At 40.4% G+C, this 22,930-nt stretch overlaps 1 protein-coding gene across 2 annotated transcripts in view; it reads right to left on the bottom strand.

The window, feature by feature from the left end:
* Positions 1–22,930, bottom strand: part of pde4b (phosphodiesterase 4B) — a 167,123-nt gene that overhangs the window by 30,258 nt on the left and 113,935 nt on the right. For both annotated transcript variants that reach the window (XM_033028307.1, XM_033028308.1), the window contains one exon: positions 15,210–15,322. In XM_033028307.1, coding sequence (XP_032884198.1) covers positions 15,210–15,322 — 113 coding nt within the window. The remainder of the gene's footprint in view (positions 1–15,209; positions 15,323–22,930) is intronic.

Below are 22,930 nucleotides of genomic sequence, written 5' to 3'. Positions count from 1 at the left end.
CAGCAGGTCCAGGTAGACTAGGTATAACAATTACAGTCCAAATGTCATTTCTTGTGGAACAACACATGTAATTCCCAAGGACAGGCAACTCATCAGATGCGTACTTATCTGTGACAGCCCTAGAAATCAAATGTTTACTGACAACTAGAGTGAGATTAAGTCTGTGCAGACCTCACAATCAAACCTGGGACACGCTAAGTCAATGCAGCACAGGTACCAATTGTTAGGTAACATTAGAAAACTGGAAATATGAAACGAGCCGTAGTTTAGGCCATAGACCAGTAGTATCCGCCATCTGACCATCAAGCCCATGGCTGGTCAGGTGTTTTAAATCCATTTCTGTGCCTGGTCACAATGCGTTAATTTCCTCAGAGCCCAAATATTTATCAAACTCAGCCTTGAGCACCCACAGCACTCAAAGGTAGAAAACTCCACAAATGCACCCGTTCCCGCAGTAGGGAACGGGTGCATTGGGGTAGAAGACTGCACTTGGTCTAGTAGAATACTAAAACTCTCATCTTGTTAGCTGCAGGTTTGCGTTCTTTCTCTATTTGCGCAAAAACGGTACACGATAGCACTATGATTTTTGGCCCACCTTACTCACCATTATCTTGTGCTGTAAATGAAACAAGTTTTGTTCAGATCGATGGTATATTTTTAAAGTTATTAAGGTTTAAAAAAAACAAAACTTAAAACAGTGCCCCCACCCGCGCATGCGCAGATGGGGGAAGAGTTCCCGTGCACGTCTTTATTGCACATCGCAAAGGGCACCCGACGGGTCCTCAGCTGCGCCTGCGCAGTTGGGGCCTTTCCAGAATTCAGATTGCAATCTTTTTTTCACAACGGCGACACGGGAAAGATTACTTCTATTTTAATTTCTGCCACCCCCAGCCTGCGCCTTGGCAGGGGGGAATAGAGGGAGAGGAGGGCATTGGGGGAGGTGAGGAGGGATAGTGGGGGGGGGGGGGATAGGGGAGGTGGAGAGTGGGGGAGGTGGGGGAGAGATGGATAGGAGGGGGTAGGGAGGGGAGAGGTTATGGAGGGAGGGATGGAGTGACTGAGGGTAGGGCAAAAGAGGGAGGGAGGGATTGGGGGAGTGGAGGAGGAGAGGGGAAAGAAGAGGGAGGGTGAAGAGGAGGGGGAGGTAGTGCTGGGGGATGAGGGGAAATGAGCCACGCCTGCAAAGTTGGGGGCTATGGGTGAGTGGTGGGATATTGCGTTGGGGAACCGGTTTGGTTTGGGGGACTAGGCCTCCCATGTGACAGGGACCCAACGGGTCACATTTAGACTCGTAAAATATATAAAAATTCATTGGTGTTGTAATGTTGTAAATGTGGCAATAAATTACACATGAAATACACAGTTGTATTCCTAAGCAATCTTATGTTATGAAAAATATAATTATAAAGATAACTGTGTCAATGGGGGAAAGGGGAGTTAACGGACAGTGTTTCAGACTCATACATAATTTTATTGTTTAACAGAGTATCCTTGTACAAGTGTCAATAGACGCAATTGCTTGGCAATTTCAATGACCACTTGCTGTTAAAGTAGCAGGTGTGTTCTTAAAAGACAATGGGCCTGATTACCTCAGGGAAATTACCTTGAAACAAGTACTTTCCCCTATACTGTTTAAATTCAAGGCAACTTTTTTTGTTTTGCCTGTTGATATCCAAGTGATTCTCAATCAAAATCACATTATAACTAATTCAATCCGCATAATTCAAAAATTGTTTTCCAATTTACCATCCATGTTACATCCAATTTGTGTCATGGAAACACGTGTTGTAGCAGAAATGCCTGCTCACACAAAGGTCACACAAATGACAAATGATAATTACTTGATAATCAGTTTATGTCGCATGGGCTCAATACTATATATCACCCTGAACTCTGCCCTGAAGTCTACCCTGAAGTCAAGAAAAGTTCTTGACTTTTCTTTGAATTAGTGCAACAGAATTTTCCCCCAAGAATATTTAGCAAACTTCTTAAAGTTGTGAAGTACATGACAGGATATTTAAAATCATAATTCTTGTTAACTAAGTGATACCCATTTGGCACAACCTGTTCTTACGCTGTGGGTCCACAGCTGCCTGTCATTTAGGTGTTCTAATGCGGCGAAGCAAAGGGTTTTGAAAACAGGGTTTTCCCCACAGAAGATAGACATTTTGCAATGTATAGCGTCATGGAGTCATACAATATGGAAACAGGCCCTTCGGCCTCACTTGTTCATGCTGACCAAGTTGTGATATTACCTGCCTCAACTACCGCCTCTGGCAGTTCATTGCACGCAACCACCATCCTGGTTTGACTCCCAAACACCTCACATTTATTTGCATTAAACTCCATTAGTCATTATTCAGCCCAGCGATTCTTGATCCTGCTGTGATTTTTGATAACCATTTTCACTATCTACAGTACCAGCCACTTTAGTGTCATCTGCAAATTTACTAATCATGCCTCGTACATTCTAATCCAAATTGTTGATATAAACTATAAACAGCATCGATCCCTAATTCACAGGATTCAAACCTGAAAACAACCTTTTATTTCTATTAAACTTCTACAACTCCATTTTAACTGTATAATAATGATATTGTTTTATAACACATTAACGATGATTGATTTTTCCAGCACTGTTTCACTTACTCTGTTTCCTCTACACTTACACGGTTGTCATGGTGGCAGGATTTGAGGGGCTCAGAGATTGATCTGATGAGTTTATTTTGGCATTCCCGTTTTTGCTCCAGATATTTATAGTCATAGAGTCACAGCTAGATACAACCTGGAAATACGCACTTCGGGTGACAGCCAAGCACTCAGCTAATTTTATTCTCTCCACATTCCCATCAACTCTCTTCCAGATTCTACCAATCACCTTCACAACTAAAGGCAATTTACAGAGATGCAAGGAACTGCATGTAGATGCTTGAATCTTGAGCAACACACAAAGTGCTGGAACCACTCAGCGGGTCAGGCATCATCAGTGCAGCGAATGGATAGGCGATGTTTCGGGACCCTTCTTCAGACTGCTTGTAGCTCATGGGGCAAAAGCTGGAAAATAAGTTTCAGGTGGGATGGTCTGAACCAACCATCCAGGATGCTGCCTGACCCACTGAGTTACCTCGGAAGTTTGGGTTTTACTTAAGGGCAACTAACAGTAGTCAATTAACCTACCAACCATACTTTTTGAGATGTGGAAGTAAAGTGGAGCTCCTAGGGAGACCATACGGTCACAGGGAGAATGTGTAAACTCTACGCAGACAGCATCTGAGGTTACTCGAGTTGTAAGGCTCAACCAGCTCTGCCATTGAACCATTCATTTATTTGTCCTCCCTTAGAAAGACTAATAGACACAACTCTAATCGTTTTAGTCATAAGTCTTTTCTTTAGACTGTGATAAATGTATCAAGAAAATTACAGTAACTGGTTTAGCTCTTAGACTGGATCAATCTAATAACTGTATGAATGGCTTTGTGATTTATTGTCTGAGATAATAAAAATCATCTCGAGCAATTGTAAATCAAATACCCACATCTTGCTTGGTTCCAGAATGTAGGAAGACATCAATAGGAATCTTATTTTTGTTAAACCTCTCAACTTCAAAATGTGCTAACATTTCCTTGGGTAATATTTCAGCAAATATAAGTTGAACACTTGAATCCTGAGGGGACTTGAACCATTTGTGGTACCTTTTGTGGAAGATCAGTAAATTACAAAATGCTGTTCTCATGTAGACTATGCGATGATATTTATATATTTTTCTGCTCACCAAGGGATATATAGTCTCCTTAAGGCCGGCAGCATTTGGGCCTTCCGCATCGGGGTGATCAGCTCCTGCATCGGGGGGATGTCAGCTCCCCCGCATCGGCGATCAGACCCCGGGTCGGGGCTGGTCGAACCTCAGCGTTGTTGGGGCTTCAAACTAGCCTCTCCCGACTGTGAGCTCTTGATGGTGTCCGCAGGCTGCGGTTGGAGAGATCCCAGGCAAGGGATCAGCACCGATGTTAAGTCCACGCCCTGTGGTGGGCCTCAAGTCAATCAGAGGAGGCCTCCAGCTCCTTCGATGGTAGGCCGCAGATCGGCCGGAGATGCGATCCGGAAAACAATTGCATCTCCAGCAAGGTGAGAAACTGAAAAAGAGTTTCCCCCAACCTCTTCCCCCCACATAAAGCAAACCGGAGAACATTTACACAAACTTTTACCACACACTAATTTTTTTTTTAAAAAGACGAAAAAGCAGACAGACTGTTGGCGGGGCTGCCAATCGTGCGGCACCCCCAGATGCACTATCAACAGCTCTAAAGGGGGGAGTGGGCTGCAAGTCATTTAATTATCTAAAGATCTTTGCTGAAATATGGCACAAGTGGGCATGTTTTACTTTAATTAATCAGTACTACTTGCAGGATTGCCAAATAATTAACTATTCTTTCCTGGATTCATACTATGGCCGTGGTATTCTATAATAATAGAATATGATACAATTTGTTAATAGATTGAACAGTTGTGGTTTAGTTCACTACACATTTTGTGAAGTTATGTTCCAGGATTATAATTAAAATGGAGAAGGGAGATCAAAGGCTAATTGCAAAAGAACGAAAGCAGACTAGAATTATGATCAAAAGTCATTTCAACATAATTTACATTAAATTCAAAGAAAGATAAACATTTCAAACAAAATATGTAAGTGATAGTTTAGGGGTAGAATTTAATATCTTAATCAAATCAATGTCAAAGTTCCTTTAAGTGCGTCATTTCTCACAAAGTAATGTCGAGAAATGGAAAGTATGCATAACCATATTTTCCAGATACTAAGTGCCTTCTAAATAACGTTATTCTTCAAGATTCATATGGGGTTTCTTCCTAATTAAAGAAAAATAGTTGTAACCTTGGATTTAATGAGAATGTGATTCATTGAATATTTACAATATTCCATAATGTGCAAAATATGAAGCAAAATGTCATTTTAACCATGATCATAAAGCACCAACAACAACAATTCAATTCAGCAGCAATATCCAATTTAGGTAACAGTAATATCCAATTTAAGTTGATGCATGCAGACTACGATTGTACTGGACTACAACCCACATTGTTAAATTATCTGATCAGCTGAAGCTAACTAGGCCGTAGGGGGAGCTATATACTATAAACTTCAATCATTACTTTCTCGGACTCCTGCTGTATAATCTGCTTCCTACTGACACTATGATTGCTCCCTTACAGTATTTGAACACATTGAGCCTATTAAGACACCATGCCCATTTCTAACATCATCTGCACCAATTTCAACAGCATTCTTGTGTGGCTGTCTTAACTCATTTGACATACTGACATTTTATTTACGCTTATGTGAAGGATATTTGGAGACTTTGTGAGATGCAAATAATTGCATCTATCAATGCAATGGAAATAACTTGACAGCACGGTCTGCCTAATTGCACCACTCACTACAGAGGTCGAGCAAGAAAATGCCTTTCATGGGCTCTGGCCACCGAGAGAAAACAATGCTGAAATGTTGGAAAAAGTACAGAGAAGAGCAACGTGATTGATCCTGGGCTTCTACTATTGAACATGCAGAAAAATAGAAGTAATTCGGCTTGCAGCCAGGAAAGCAGGCAGCCAAGTTGATGTCATAAAAGATATACAAGGTTATTAAGGATTTAAACAAATTTAATGTGGGAATTTAGTTTAAACCAAACGAAAACAAATGAAACTAGAAATAAAAAAGCACAGTTTTGAAAGAGCATATTTTGTGACCCATTCAGAGTATCCTAAAGTAACTGAAGTATAGTTGCTATTGCATTATACCCAATAAAGCATCACATTTATGCACAGGTTGAAGTAAACAGCAATATGATGGTAATTAGATATTGTTTTTTCAATAGGATAATTGTTAGCCAGCGCATGCGTTCACTGCTTCCTTATTTCCTTGTAATTAGCTCTGTGAAGTGGCCCTGAAAGTATTTGAGGCCCCAGTTTAACACCACATCCAAGATATAACAGATGCTGTTGGTATTGGTTTATTATTTTGACGGAAAAACTTTAAAGCTTAGTTTTGCGTGCTGTCCAGTTACATTACACATTAACGGCAGCATACATTTGGGGACTCATGTTTTTAAACCGACACTTTAATGCTAAAATATATCAAGGAAGATATCAGGAAATTCAACAGACTGAATAAATAAAGACTTAAAGTACTGGAGTAACTTAGCGGGTCAAGCAGCATCCCTGGAGAACAGGGATGACTGTTAGACTGAATAAGTTTCCAGGTTGAGGAGGCAGAAGCTTTGGAATTATTTAAGAAATAATTAGGTGCTTCAATAGTACACATAAAGATTTATTTAATGGATCAACCAGGATAGGTCAATTTTAACAATGTGTTAATATTCTGAAAAATAATTTACTTTTAATTTCTGTTCTAAGAAACCTATATACTTGGACCAGACCAATAACATCCAGAATGAACAAAGTCTTTAATTTTCAAGCAGTCAATAACTGACCAAGTTGAGACAGGGTCTATTGCAACATTTGAGAAACAATTAGACAGGTACATGGATAGGATGAGTTTGGAGGATATGGGCCAATGCAGGCAGGTGGGACTACTGTGGATGGGACATGTTGGTCGGTGTGGGCATGTTGGGCCAATGGGCCTGTTTCCACGCTGTATGACTATGACTCTTTGAGTTGTCAGGGCTTAATTACTCTTGTTTAAGTATCTTACCAATTTGCAGGCAGGTGGGACTAATGTGGATGGGACATGTTGGTCGGTGTGGGCAAGTTGGGCCAAAGGGCTTGTTTGCATGCTGTGTGACTATGAGTCTTTGAGTTGTCTGGGCTAAATTATTCTTGTTTAAGTATCTTACCAATTTTCAAATACGGTGAAGATTTGTTACCATACTTCAGATTTTTTTTCTGAAGTTTATAATAATAGTGTAAATGTCCTGGCAAATAAAGTAAATTCTGTTTATTTATAATATGTGTACACATTATCAAAAGAAAGGTTGGATGGGGATCTCACAGACTATGACACCTAACCTGCCTCTTGGTTTAACACAATTACTCACATTCATGTCCTGGATTTTCATGTGTGTCTTCCCTTTCGTTTATCACAAGCTCCAAATGACAAACGGAACTCATATTACTGCTTCAGACAGAAAAGGAATTGCGACTGCAATTGAACCAAGATGGAAAATATAATGGCTATCAAGATTATCAGCAAGAAACCTTGCCCTTAACTAGAAGTCCACGCAATTCACAACATCAAGGCAGCATTGGAAATTTAACACAGAAGTGGATAGAGCAATAAAGAATCAGATCAAAAACACACCAACATGCTGCAGAAGCTACAATCATGATTCTTATGGATAAGATATATATTTCCACAAATCACTGGAAAACCATGGTGCGATCTGCAGGAAGAGCCAACGTTTATGATTATGCAAAAGAAAAATTGCTTGAGGAAACATTTGATGTTGGTTGATAGGCTTACAGTAGATGTAATTGAATGACAAAAATAAACGACAAAATTCTGTACCACTTAAATTAATTGTTTAGATAATGTGTTCATGCAGATGGTTTAATCTTTGTGGAATTTTTATACCCTTTGTGTAAAAAGGTTACCCCTCAGGTTCCTATTAAATCTTTCCCCCCTCACCTTAAATCTATGTCATCTGGTTCTCGATTCCCCAACTCTGGCCAAAAGACTGAACGTTTATCCGATCTGTTACTCGCATGATTTTGTACGTCTCTATTAGATCACCCCTCATCCTTCTGTGCTCCAAGGAAGAGAGTACTAGCCTGCTCAACCTCTCCCCTATTGCCCAGGCCCTCGAGTCCTGGCAACATCCTCATAAATCTTCTCTGCACCCTTTCCAGCTTGACAACATCGCTCCTATAACATGGTGACCAAAACTAAACAGAATATTCTAACTGTGGCCTCACCAACATCGGCAAAGTTGATGTTTCAGGTTTGTGACTTTTCATAGAATATCGATAACATTTTGCTGAACTAAAATGCTGCAGGTATTGTCCTTTTTGCTGTCCTTAATTATTTTATTCTCTTCTAGATGCGTAAATCTCGTCCCGAAGAATCCTCTCCAATAACTTTCCTACCGTTGACGTGCAGCCTGTAATTTCCTGGATTTTCTCAACTTCCCTTCTTTAACAAAGAAACAACATTGGCTACTTTCCAGTCCAATGGGATCTCACAAGTGATTCGATAGGATATAAGGATTTTGTCAAGACCATCTCCTCTTATGCTTCACTCAATAACCTGGGGATCTATGCATCCTATTGCTTTTCAATACACTCAAAACATCATTCTTGACCTCAAATTGTCATAGCATATTCATATAACCCACAATGATCTTACCATGCTCCGTGCCTTTCCTCTTGGCAAATATAGATACAAAGTACTTGTTTACGGCCCCCCCCAAAAGCCTCTGACTCCAAGAACAAACTCCCTCCTTTATTGTTGAGCGATCTTACCTTCTCTCTAGTTATTGTCTTGCTTTTAATGTACGTATAAAAAGCCTTGGGATTTCCTGAAATCTGATTTGTCAGTGACATTTCATGGCTCCCTTTGGCACTTTCAATTCTCTGCTTTAACTCGTTCTAATTGCTGTAAATTCCTCAAAGGCCCAGTCTAATTTCATGTTCCCAATTCTCAGACATGCTTCCTTTTCCTTTTTGACCAAATTTACAACCTCTGCTGTCATCCAATGTTCGCTTGCCTTGCCATCCTTATCCCTCCTTCTTACTGGAACATGCCGGCCCTGAAACCTGATCTTCTGGTCTTTAAACTGCTACATTTCTGATTTTCCACAAGGAAAGTAAACATCAATTAAAATAGTGACCCCGCCCATGCTATGCTCCCATTTCATCTCTCGTTGGCAAAATACCATTTAGAACTGTACAGCACATCAATTGAGAATATACCTTCATCAAAATTAAAAAGGCAGCAGTTGCAACAGCATGTAATTATTTAATTTTAACTAGCAACACTAGCAAAAGGAGGAGGAAAGACAACAAGGAACGGCCGATGCTGATTTACCAAGGAAAGCCACAAAATGCTGGAGTAAACCAGCAGGTCAGGCAGCATCCCTGGAGAACATGGATAGGTGACGTTTCAGGTCGGGACCCTTCTTCAGACACGTCACCTATCCATGCTTTCCAGGGATGCTGCCTGGCCCATTGAGTTACTCCAGCATTTTGTGGCTTTCCTTGGTAAATCAGCATCGGCCGTTCCTTGTTTCTACAAAAAGAAGTAAGAGTAGGCTATTTGCCCCCTCCCCCCCCCCCCCAACCCCCATGGCACCTTTGACATTCAATAAGATCCTGGCTGTTCTTTAATCTTGACCTTTTATAAATAAAAATGCATTGATCTCTGTTTTGAATATACTCACTGATTGAGTCTTCACAGCGCACGTGGGTAGTAAATTCTAGCAATTTACTATGATTTGGGTGAAGTAACTTTTTCTCATCTGTCCTGAAGATATTTTCAAATTGTAATACCTGTTTCCTTGAAACTTACCCTCTCACATATATACCCTCTCCTTAGATTCTCTTTGGCACTTACCTACACGAAGAGGTAGTTTAGAATAGCCAAGTAACTACTAGCACATCTTTTTGATGCAAGTGAGAAAGGAAGCACTGAGGGAAATCCACATGGTTACAGGAGAAAATCAATTCAAAGACAGGGTCAAACCCAGGTCCATTGTACTGTGAGCAACAGCACTAATTGCTGCACACTGTGTTGTCCATATTGGTGAGTTTTTGTTCACAGTCAATCAACTTGACAATTGCTGGTGGATGTTGGTCAAGAGGAAAAAAAAGTATTTGGGCCCCATTAATTTCAACATTTCATACCTACTGATTTGTAATATTAGTGTTGAAATACTATGTGATGTAACCGACTAAATAGATTCCAAGAAGGAAACAAAACGCAATGTAGAGTCGTTCATCTGGCACAAAGTGTTCGGTAAGCAAAGGTATTAAACAAATTTTGTAAAATGCACCACAGTTTGCCATTTAGATTTTCATAATGTCAAAGAAAATACAAACCATTTTTTCAGAGCATTCTCTGTTCCTATCCACAACAGAATTAATATCAATAGTTTAAACAAAAAAAGTTAGCATTGGATGCTAGTAATGTTTATCTCAAGGAGTTTAAAATTGTACCATAACCCTTAGGATAAGTTTCATTGAATTATTGGTAATAATAGTTGCATTTAATTCCCTGCGTGCAATTATTTTGAATCAAAACATTTGAAGTCGCACACGCCTACATTCCAAAGACTTCAGTGCCTTTGTAGTGCTAAGTAGACAGGAATGAGACAGGAAGTGCAAGTCACTCTTCAAGCAGATACCCGGTGCCTACTGTCAGTCTCCAATGACGTCTTTTGGCTTCAGTGACACAGTCAGGAACTTAGCAATGGTCTGGCCAGAAAACAGTCAGAGCTTGTGCAATTGCAACAGACGTGTTCACATTTCTACTGCATTTTCCACCCCACATTGTTCCACTGACTTGTCTTCCTTTCATAGTTATCAGGAATACAGGCATCCTGTTTTTCATAAAACAGTCACGGATAACATTTAACCTTTATTTCAACCACAGTGAAATATTATTCAGATTTCTATATTTTAGCTTACAAACTATCCTCCCAAGACAGCATTTAAAAACTTAAAGGCACTATTGTCACATATTAAAACTAGATTAAAAATAAACTTCCTTTTGTGAGAGAAGTGCCACAATTCATTTTTAATTTGTAGTAGTGAGCCATGATATAAATATATAGATATTACTATGATTTACCTAATATTTTGTGTAATCACTGAAAAAAATTATTGCAAAATAATTGTTCTTTATGAAATACAGCATTAAATCACCCTTTCCCTTTACTGCCCTGACTGAATCTCCTCACACTTCTGACTTTGTGACTGAGAAGACAAAAAAGTCATCACATTGAACGAAAAATCTACAGAAAAGTTTTAATGCTTCCCAAACATCAGTCGTACAAAAACTCTATTTCAGTAAAAACAAAATCCTCTCTACTCTACCTTTTCATATCATGCCCTATTTGAACACAATTATAAAACACACAACATTTCCAATTCATTTCAACACTTTACATTATATACCAAAACACAGCCAACTCATTGCTTGAATTTCAAGCTAAACCACATGAATCTGTGAAATATTCTATCCGTAAAGTGCCATAAATAGTTTGACGACTAAATATGTGTTGATTTTTTTATCTACCTACTTTATATTAGGGTTATTTTGCTTTTGATCAGCCTTTCACTTTCATAAATTGATTTTTTCATATATAATATTGTCTGTCATTTGTTGCTCTATAATCGGTTTGAATGTCAATAACATAAAATGCATACAAGTAGTTAAACTTGTGGTTTCAATGATTCATTTAGAAAGTGGTTTGTCATGTCTTCATGAACCTGCTCTCTGTATGATTTGGGCAGGATATCAGAGGACTGGAGAGTGTACCTAAAAACTACGCAAATGCATTGGCACATCTCTTTGCAGGACTAAGAGGTGCACAGCCAAACGCATCAGCTAGGAACAGGCATGGATCAATTTTTATAACCGTAGCAACCATTATTGCAGAAGAGGCCAAGGGAAGGCTAGCTCAGTAAATCAGTTCACTCTGACTGCGGATGCCCAATCTGAAGCCATGGCTTCTATATGCAGAATGATTGCTCCAGGTCATCTTCAGAGCCATCTACATTAAGACAGAAACTTTCCACCAGCCATGCTAACGCCACTTTAACAGAACTCCATAGAAGCATTCGATAAAGGTACATGGAAAAAGGCATGAAATAGCATGATTAAATGGCATTGGTATGAATTACCGCATGCTGTAATTCAATTTAGAAGTTTAGAATGTTTATTTTGAATGAGCTTTAATCTTTACAAAATCCCATGATCATGACCAGAGAAAACTAAGTTCTGAGATCATTGATTAGAGAAATAGTCATCGAGTCATAGAGCACAGAAACAGGCATTTCCTCCCAATTTTTCATGCTGACCAAGACGCCCCATCAACACCAGTCCCACCTGCCCACATTTGGCCCATGTCCCTCAAAAGCTTTCCTATCCTGTCGGGATGTGGGGAAGTGAGGCTTCCTCTGCAGTTATATGAATTGTTTGTACAGAGACAGTCTGTGGTGAACGTCGCCACAAGAATTGCAGATGCCTGTTTACAAATAAGACACAAAGTGCTGTATAATGCATTAGGTCAGGCAGCATTTCTGGAGAACATTTTCCCCAGAGATGCTGCGTGACCCAAGGAGTTAACTCTGTGTATTTTTCAGTATGTGCAAAATGTCACTTTCTCCTATGACAGTGCGGTTGCCTCAGTTACCTCCCCCATCACTAAGGTGTGCGAGTTGTTAGATAAACTATCCATTAGTGTAAGTGGGTGACAGGAAGCTGATGGGCTTGGGAGAGAGACTAGGTTACAGGGAATAGGAAATACTAGGAATGTTTTGCAAGGTGGCATGGATTCAATGGGTGTAAAGATTTTCTTCCTTCTCATAAGAAATGTGACCTATAGCGAAGAGCTGTGACCTATAAGAACCTATTGCCAAGAGCTGTGCCCTAGTAACTGCAAGTGGGGCATGTAGTAGAGCATCATGAAATGCAGGGCTTCTGCACAGTAATCCATGCAGGACACTATGGTCTGCTCTGTAACATTTTGCACAGAGCATAATTTAGGACTTTTTTGATGTTTATTTACATAGACTATGTGCTAGATTCAGCAGTGCTTATAACAAGTGACCATTGTTGGTGTATGTGCATGTTCACAAAATACAAGCACTATGGGATGCCCGCAATCCTCTCAAGCCCATATATGTCCTGACAGATAGTCTCTGGCAAAACAGAAAAATATATTTAATTTAACTTTGAAGTTAGAGTCTTAGCAAATTCCCCTCTGCACTGGGTGGCAAACTGCGAGATGTTACAAATATTCATAGGTCTAGCCAAGACCGTAGATAACACATTTATGTTCATGGCAGTGATGACCTTGAAAACTTCTGGCAATGAGTTCTCTGCCCTGACTACTCCAAGGATGCAGTTACTGCTGAAGTGCAAGCAATATGCAGTGAGGCTGTCCTGCGGCACAGACCTCTCACACACTGGTCCACACTGATACGCCCCAGTGCTGGGATGCCTCCTCCTCCTCTCCTACAGTTCATTCCCACCAGGGGGCAACTGATTCATACAAAAGCTTTGAAATTGGGATAGAATTCCTTAAGAGCTGCTAAGTTTATAGTTGTAAACTTCAGCAACTTTCAAGAACTTCAACAAATAACAAAAACGTATACAATCAGAGACTAACCTGAATATAACTGATGATTCCTTCAAATAGAGTTGGCGGTGGTGGAAGTGATGGGTGGTGGTTGGGCAGAATGTTGTCTTATCTGATATTGAATAAGTGTTCAGTGGCTTTGATTATGGAAGGATATTTAACTGGAACGTTGACCCTTAAATGGATGTGCTAGCATCAATTTGGCATTGTCTGCCTATTCCAATAATTCACGATGGTTCTTAGTTGCATGCTAACTTCCCCAGAGGTACCATGTCTTGTGTGGCTTCCTCCACAAATAGAGTCTGAAGAAGAAACTCAACTCAAAATGTCACCCATTCCTTCTCTCTAGAGATGCTGCCTGTTCCGCTGAGTTACTCCAGCAATTTGTGTCTATCTTCATCTTGCATGGATAGAGAGCCATTTTTAAACTGAAATAGTACTTTGGACATGTAGAAAACGTTTGGTTAGGATCCATGTTCTGAACCCTACCAGTTTTGGTCAGCTTGAATTCCTTCAGGAATGGCCCAAAAATGTTGCTACTATTTTCCAAAATGTTGGTCCCACCAATTATCAATGTTACTAATTAATTGAACGAGGTGTATATATCTCTACCTGACATATCAAAATGAGAAAACTGGGAGTAATAGAACTGCAACATCTTGAAGCCAGCGATTTTAAGTTGTAATACTGAGTCAAATATAAAACATTCCCACAACAAGGACTATAATTTTATTAAATTTGAAATCTGCTTTTTCGGCACTTGGATCCAAATCCAATCCAGAATGTTTAAATAAATTATATTTCCATCATTTATTAGTCCTGCATAAAAGGAATAAGGACTATCCCTATTTGTTCCCATTCTCACTGGAAATGCCAAACTTTAATTGCTAATCTTATTTGGTCAATTACTTGAGGATATATGAAAAGTTAAATTTAAGATAAAACAAAATTAACAGATTTTTAAGGTTGTGAATTTAATATACTGTTGAGGCAAAGCAGATGATCCTTCACAACTACCAATGATATTACTCAAATAACGTTCAATTCTCAGACCCAAACTTCAGCTCAAAATTAGGAATGAAATATTTAATTAACAGGTATTTTGTCAATAAATATTAGCAATACGGCACCCGCTGCATTACCTTCTACACTATGCCAACTAATTAAGTGTACAAGATCAGTATTAAACATGTCAATACATGCTGACTTTTCAAATGATACTTTTATTCGTTCTGAAAAATAATATAATTATGAAGTACAGCTGGTAAATATGTGCACACGTTTAACTTCTCACTAAAGCTTATATTTTAAAATTCAGTGCATCATTGCAATATGATCACTATTAAAATGTACGTATAAATGAATCTGTTTAGGAAAGAATTGCAGATGTTGGTTTTTAGTCTGAAGAAAGGTCTCGACCCGAAACGTCACCCATTCCTTCTCTTCAGAGATGCTGCCTGTCCCGCTGAATTACTCTACCTTAAATGAATCTGTTACTGTTTTATTATTTAATGGCATTTTAAATGCTCCAAAAAAAGGCAACATTTGTAACATTGAACTGTTTGAAGTATTCGTTTCACAAATTTTTAGTAAATTGATACAATCCATATAGGAGCCGTTTCATACATGCTCAAATGACGTGTACAGGATTTCTTGCTAACTTTTTGGTTTCTTAAAATTTTTTAAAGACTACGCCAGACTACTTCAAAACACGATCACCTACTTCTGTAAAGTTGGCAAAATATTTGGCCATAGATATCAATGAATGTTTAACCACAATATACTGATTGATCATAATTGCAGTTTATGTCTGAGCAGCTTTTGTTAATGCAGTTATTTTTCTAAGCATGATAACTTAAAAAATGAACAATTGTTTACCTTGTTCGAAGCCATCTCGCTGACTGACCGGTAGGTTTGTATTGTCTCAAGTTGATCCAAACACCAATCTAATTCTTCCAGAGTCTCCATGGCTAACTTTTGGTGGGATTCTTCTGCAAAGAAACACATAGGCATGTAGTCAGGGCTCAACTGCTGCATAGTGTCCATATCAGAATTAGTGGGGCAGCCCAAAGCCAGTCCACAATGTTCCTTCATCGTGTGTCTCTCACTCTCCTTCAGGGTAGAGGATTAGAGATATTGAGACTGGTATTCCTGCGTTTGTAGTCAAGCTTCTGAAGCAGGATATCAGCAATCCATCAACCAGTATCTCCCGTCTAAACGTGGAACGGCAGTGGAGAAATGACAGCATGAAATTTGCATAATAGTTGTTTTCCTGCAGCAATGATTTCCCAAATAAGACGTCACGTTTCCAATTTAAATTAGTCAAGAGTGCTGCTTACTCCTCAGTGAAACTATGACAAACTTTTCTTTGTATTTCAACTACTTTGCGAGGAAAGCTCGTTGGTTTCATTTTGATATCTCACGAGTTGTAAAAAAGTTCGTCCAGACCTGGGGAAAAACCACTTAGTATTACAAAACCTCCAGTCTTGCCGGACGGCCACTTGTTGCCTTATGGACTTTTCATAACTTAATGAATAGAAAAATCTGTTTCCTAGATAAGTTTACATAAGGGTAGTACCCTTTCCCCACTTGGTATCTTATGTGTTCGTAGTTACATTAAGTGTTGGCTGAATGAATAACTTTGTTTCTCCTTAAAAGCCAGAAAATCTTACTGAACGGTGATACAAACCACATAGAAAGCCTGGACTGGATTTCCACCAATTCTACCAGAATATACCAGACCAGTGAATGAGTCAATAAATAATGATCAGGCATTGCAATTCATAAACAATTGTCAGTTTACATCTGTTCCTGGCATTACATTGTCACCCTATTCCTGCTGGGAATATTACAAAATAATCGAAAAACTCAATGACATCTCCAGTTTTTACTGATTATTGGATCAAAAACAAACTGCTGGAAGAACTCAGCGGATCAGGCAGCATCTGTGGAGGGAAACAGACAGAGAACATTGGGGCTCCGATCCCGATGTTTCTGACCCGAAACATTTCCCTCCACTGAGTTCCCACAGCAATTTATTTTTTACTCCAGATTTCAGCATCTGCAGTCTCCCGCGTCTCCAGATTGCTGGATCATTTGGGCACTACTTAATGGAGTGATGAGATGTGAGAGCACAAATTGTTTCTGGAATCCTGTATGTGTGCCCAATTAATGTGGATGAGAAGGCCTTTCAATTTTAGTTTAGTTTAGCTTAGAGATAGAGCGCAGAAACAGGCCCTTCGGCCCACTGAGTCCATGCCGACCAGCAAACCCCATATACTAGCACTATCCCACACACTAGCAAAAATTTACAATTTTTACCGAAGCCAATTAACCCTCAAACCTGTACGTCTTTGGAGTGTGGGAGGAAACCGGAGCACCTGGGGAAAACCCGCGCGGTCACGGGTAGGACGTGCAAACTCCGTACAGACAGCACCCATAGTCAGGATAGAACCATGTCTCTGGCACTGTAAGACAGCAACTCTACTGCTGCGCCGCTGTGCCACCATTGAGGATGTGTTTAGCAAACCTTTATGCAATTAGACACAAGTGTTTAATTGTCATATATGCAGAAACGGAACAATGAACTTCTGATTTACAGCAGCACAACAGTTTTGTAAACAGAGTGCCCAATAGATCACTTAAGAAACAAACAAAAAAGTTTAAATAAATAAAAAAAACAATATAATGCAAAGCCCGAAGTCCCTAATGCAACTACGACAGTTCATAGTTCAAAGTTTAGTTGGAGTTCGTAGTATTCAATAGCCTGAGGGTTGTTGGGAAGAATCTATTCCTGAACCTAGATGTCACCGTTTTCAGACTCCTTTACTTTCCTCCTGATTGCAGGAGTGAAATGAGAGTGTGGCCAGAGCAGTGTGGGTCCCTGATGATGTTGGCTGTCTTTTTGAGACAGTGCCTCCTATAGACCTCTTTGATGGTGGGGTGGTCAGTACCCGCAATGAACCGTGCAGTGTTCACCACTTTGTGTAATCTCCTTCATTCCTAGATGTTTGAGTTGTTGAACCAGGTCAGGATGCAACCAGTCAATACACTCCTGTAGAAGTTCAAGACAGTATTTGTCAGACATAACAAATCTCAATGTTCTAAGGAAGTGGAGGCATTGATGTGCTTTCTGTATGACTGCATTAATGTGCAGAGTCCATAAAAGATCGTGGATGCCCCGGAACTTGAAGTTGTTGATTCTCCCCACCACCGACCCATCAATGAAAACAGGTTTGTGGATCCCCAGTCTACCTCTTCTAAAGTCAACGATTAGTTCCTTACTGATGTTGAGTTGTTCAGGGAAACAGCCCATCGAGTTCCCTCCAATACTCTGACGTACTGTTATCCGTAATTTGCCCAACAATGGTAGTGTCGTCAGCAAATTTAAAGATAGATTGGAATTCTATCCGGTTCACAGTCATTGGTACGGGAATTATTTGGAAATCCTTCAACAGAATGAGAATTGCATTCAAAATGTTAAATTATTTTTGTCCTTCATAAGATAGATTGAACTATCAACATTTCAGTTTTATTCCAATTTAGATGCCAAATTGGCTTGGTGACAGGTGGCCAAGGGTAGTGATGGAAGGATTAGTTTGTGATTTGATAATTTTTCACCATGTTACTGAGCAGCATTGATAATTATCACTCAGGAATGAAATGTATTTTGCTTGCATTTTCCTCATGGTCACCACATTTCATAAACAGAATCAAGGGATATAACTTGTGGCAGCAAAGAACAAGAATGGAAATATAGGTGTTGCTGCAGAACATTTTTTTGGATCCAATATTTTGAAATGTTTACATGCACACAAAAACATGCAATAAAACTAGGGATAAATTATAGCTGCAGTATCAAAGCACTAAAATGCATTGCAACGTGGTAAGGTATACAGTTAAACAGTTTAGACTGACTGAAATATTTTTAATGCTATGATAGGCTGTTATTCTGACTGGAGGTCGGAGACCAGTGATATTCCACAGGGATTAGTGCTGGGACATCTGGTGTTAGTGACGTACGTCAATGATTTCCTTGGTAATGTAGGTGGGCGATTTAGTAAATTGCATACGACACAAAAACGTGAACTTGTGGATAGTGAGAAAGGTAGCCAAAGAATACAACAGGATATAGATCAGTTGGAAATATGGGTGGAGAGCTGGCAAATTCTGGACAAATGTGAGGTATTGCACTTTGGGAGGTCAAATGCAGTGAGAAAGCACACAGCAAATGGCAGGATCATTCGGAATATTAATGTACTGGGGGTTCTTGGAGTGCAAATCCAAATCTCCCTGGAAGTGGATATGAAATAAATAGAGTGGTAAAAAAGGTCTTTATCATTCTAGGAATTGAGTATGAAAGTTGGGAAGACATTTTTCTGCTGTACACAACTTTGGTTAGGCCATATCTAGAGTATTGCATGCAGTTGTGGTCACTGCATTACAGGAAGGATGTGGTGGCTTTGGGGAAGGCGCAGAAGTCGTTCACGAGAATGTTGTCTGTATTCAGGGGACATTAGTTACAAGCAGAATTTGGATTGTTTTCTCTGGAGCTTTAGACGCTGAAAACAGTTCTGAAAGAAGTTTATAAAATTCTACATGGCTTTTTCCGCAGGGTGGATACGTCAAATATTAGAGGGCATGCATTTGAGGTGAGGGGCGGAATTTAAAGATTTGCAAGGCAAGTTTTGTTACACAAAGGGCAATAGGTGCCAGGAATGTGCTGCCAGGGGAGGTGGTGGAAGCAAAAATGAAATCAGCATTTAAGAGGAATTTAGACAGGCACATGAACAGGCAGAGAATGGAGAGAGATGGACCATGTGTAGGCAGATAGGATTAATATAAATTGGCATTATGGTTGGTACAACATTGCAGGTCGAAGGAGCTGTTCCTGTACCGTTCTGTATTCTATAGTTCCAAGATTGGTGTCGTCATCATAGGACAGTCCACACTGACTGGCATAGTCTGTGGCATGCTAGATGTGTGACTTTGGCAGCTCGAACATTCGTCATATGTTCCTTTATTTCTTCCCCATTTTTTGACGTTTCCAATTCACAGTATTCTTTACTCTCCACCCTTCTATCTGGCCTTTTCCTCTTGTCGGTTTCCTACACTTTCCTCTCCAATTCCATAACTTTTCTCTGTCTCCGATTCCCTCGCTGCTGGCTTATAAAACATTTGCAATCAACTTTTACAAACTGTAACTTCTGGTGGATGTTAAAGACCGGGGAGTGGGTGTTCTGAAACATTAAATGAGCGTGCTAGTCCACTTTTTGTTCACACTTTCCTGCCACCATAGTTACTTTACTTCTGAACAGGTTTTGGCTGACATTTGCTAAACATTATTCGGGAAGGATTCATTGCAGCATTGAAGCGTGCTGCCACCTCCAATTGGAGCTTCCTTTAATCTTCTATGGATGCTCTCCATTAAAAGTTCAACCTAGAATTGTTTGTTTCCGGCTGGTGTTTAACTTGCCGGCACCTGGGCCCCACTGACAAACACTTTTTTTCATATGCTGCCTTTGTTCAGTGTAAAAAATCTGCTAACAATATCAGGGAGAAAAACGAGCCAGATGTGGTCACTCTGCTCTCCACATCCCCAGATTTCAGATCTCTCATTTCTGGAGAGGCCAAGTGCAGAGGATGTAAAGGCAGATATCATCAGCAATAAATTAATTCTTGCACTCTCTTGCTGATGCAACTCATGCTCCCTGGAAACAACTTTTTGGCCTTTTGAAATTCAAGAAGTGTCCTCTGGATATTTGCCACTCCTTCTCCTCTTATTTTATTCCAGACGAAACGGAGCAAGCTGCAGCAAAGGAACAACAGGAGGACCAGCCAGCCACTTGACTTCACTCTATGCTTGCTTCTTACCGGTCAAGAACAGACGGAGATGGGGTGGAGGGAGAAGGGTGGAGGATGTAATTAATTTGAATTAAAACACCGCATTAACGAAGTACACACCACGGAGAGGCGGAGGATGGGCTTCCTGATAAACCTGATGGATGTTTTAGAAGATGAACTGCCTGAGTGAGACTAGTGAATTCAAGGTTTTAATGTAACAATGTCGGTACAGTTGATTACCCCAAAATAAATGTACCTCAGAAGGTACCAGGATGGTAAATATTAGCATAGAAGATTTGGTAACGTTGGTAACAAATCAATTCAACACTTAAGGAAATAGAATTTTTTGGTATTGATAATGTTCTGATTCAATGCATCAAACATAATGACATGTGAATGCCAATTAATATACTTTGCACTGAAACTGAAACTTTACAATGAACAATTTTGCTAACATGTGTTCAAGAAGGAACTGCAGATGCTGGAAGATCGAAGGTACACAAAAATGCTGGAGAAATTCAGCGGGTGCAGCAGCATCTATGGAGCGAAGGAAATAGGCGACGTTTCGGGCCGAAACCCTTCTTCAGACTCAATTTTGCTAACATGCTTGGTTGTACGGCAGCGGTAGAGTTGCTGCCTTACAGCGCTTACAGCGCCGGAGATCCGGGTTCGATCCTGACTACGGGTGCTGTCTGTACAGAGTTTGTACGTTCTCCCCGTGACCACGTGGGTTTTCTCCGAGATCTTCAGTTTCCTTCCACACTCCAAAAACGTACAGGTTTGTAGGTTAATTGGCTTCGGTTTGTATACTTGGTATAAGTGTTAATTGTCCCTAGTGTGTGTAGGCTTGTGTTAATGTGCAGGAATCGCTGGTCGGTGCCGAAGGGCCTGTTACCATGCTGTATCCCTAAACTCAACTAAAAAATGACCAGTTTGATGCATGAATACAAGACTACATAGGTAATGTTGCAAAGCTCCACAAACCGACCAAGGATGGTGATGGCTGTCATTATGGTCCCAATATCAGAGGTGGACTCTGGGTCAGATTCTGGCAGGTCGAAAAAAACATTTATTTGATGAATTGCAGCCTCTCAGAAGGATATATAAACACAAAAATTAAAAGCAGGAGTAGGCTGCTTGGCCCCTCAAGATCGAACCCGGGTCTCCGCGCTGCAAGCGCTGTAAAGGGGCTGTCCCACTTGGGTGACCTAATCCACGAGCTCTGGCGAGTTTGCCCTCGACTCATACTCGCAGCATGGAGGACACGAGGTCGTAGGAGGTCTTTGTAACTCTCCTTCATGCTTGAGAGTAGTCCCCATGTACTCGAGGCCTCAGCTAGGTCGCGGCGTATTTTTCAACGTTGAAAAATGCCCGCGAGTAAAATAAAGTCGCCATGGAAAAAATCTATACTTTTTTTACTCGTAGGTTTAGTCGTAGTAGGTCGTAGTAGGTCGTAGTAGGTCGTAGTAGGTCGTAGTAGGTCGTAGTAGGTCGATATGTTAGTCGTAGGTAATCAAGGGTAGTCAAAGATAGTCGAAGGTAGTCGTAGATAGTTTTCATCGTAGTCAAAGGGAGGTCGAAGGAGGTCGTCTTCACTCTCCACTATTCGGTGTCCAATTTTCCCGAAGTTAGTCGTAGCTAGTTGTAGCTAGTCGAAGCTAGTCTTCAATATAGTCGAAGCTAGTCTTCTACATAGTCGAAGGAGGTCTTCTACATAGTCGAAGGAGGTCTTCAACATGACAATTTTTCAAACTCTCCTAAACTTTTCTAAACTCACCAATTAGGTCGCCCAAGTGGGACAGCCCCTTAAGGCAGCAACTCTACCACTGCAGTTCAACCACACCATTTAATAAGATGTTGGAGGATCTGATTGTAAACAAAACTTTGCATTTCTGTCAGTCAGTCTAGCTTGAGAAAACATTTGCCTAACTATTACCAATATGTCACCTTCAACACCAGAGGACCCAACACACTTGACCATTACTGTAGCACAATACACTATCCCTAGCCTGGAATTTGATAAATCTGCCCTGTGCTCCTTCTTCCTGTCTACAGACGGAGACTGAATGGTGCTACACTGGTGAAGATCACAACAACATGCTGGTCAGGGGAGCCAGAGGAACGGTTGCTAGACTGCAACAAAATGATGGATTGGGACGTTCAAAAATTTGGCAGTGGACTTGAATGAATATTCCACAGTCGTCACTGACTTCGTAATGGGCAAGTGATACCACAAACATCCCGAGTCATCCCTAACCAGAAGCTCCGGGTGAACCAGGAGATTCGTAATCTGCTGTAGGCTAAATGTGTGGCGTTTGAGACTGGCGATTCAGTATCATACAAGAAGCCCAAGAATGACCTCTGAAGATCACACACAAGCCTAAAGAGTTAATTTTGGGCTTAGCTGGAGTCGTGGATGGATGATTGACAGCTATGGCAGGTTGGCAAGTTATCCCCTCCAACAAAGAAAAATTGGGTAACATAAGTGGCAATGACACATCATTTAAAAATAAGTTCAAGACTGTTTGCATGTGGCTTTGAAAGAGAGAACAATGACACACCCACACGCGCCCCCACAGCCCCTGACAGCTCTGTGATCACAGTCTTTGACGCTTCATGAGGGTGAATCAATGCAAAGTGCCCAATGCAGGTGGTGTACGTGGCCACAAGCTAGAAATCTGTGCAAAACAACTGGCTGACACATTTACGGACATCTTTGACCTCCCGCTTGGCAGTCTGTAGTTCCTACCTGCTTC

This window comes from Amblyraja radiata, chromosome 10, assembly GCF_010909765.2.
Source record: "Amblyraja radiata isolate CabotCenter1 chromosome 10, sAmbRad1.1.pri, whole genome shotgun sequence".
Taxonomy (NCBI): Eukaryota; Metazoa; Chordata; class Chondrichthyes; order Rajiformes; family Rajidae; genus Amblyraja; species Amblyraja radiata.
Note: the sequence above shows the minus strand (reverse complement) of the source record. Positions and strands in the feature narration are given on the sequence as shown.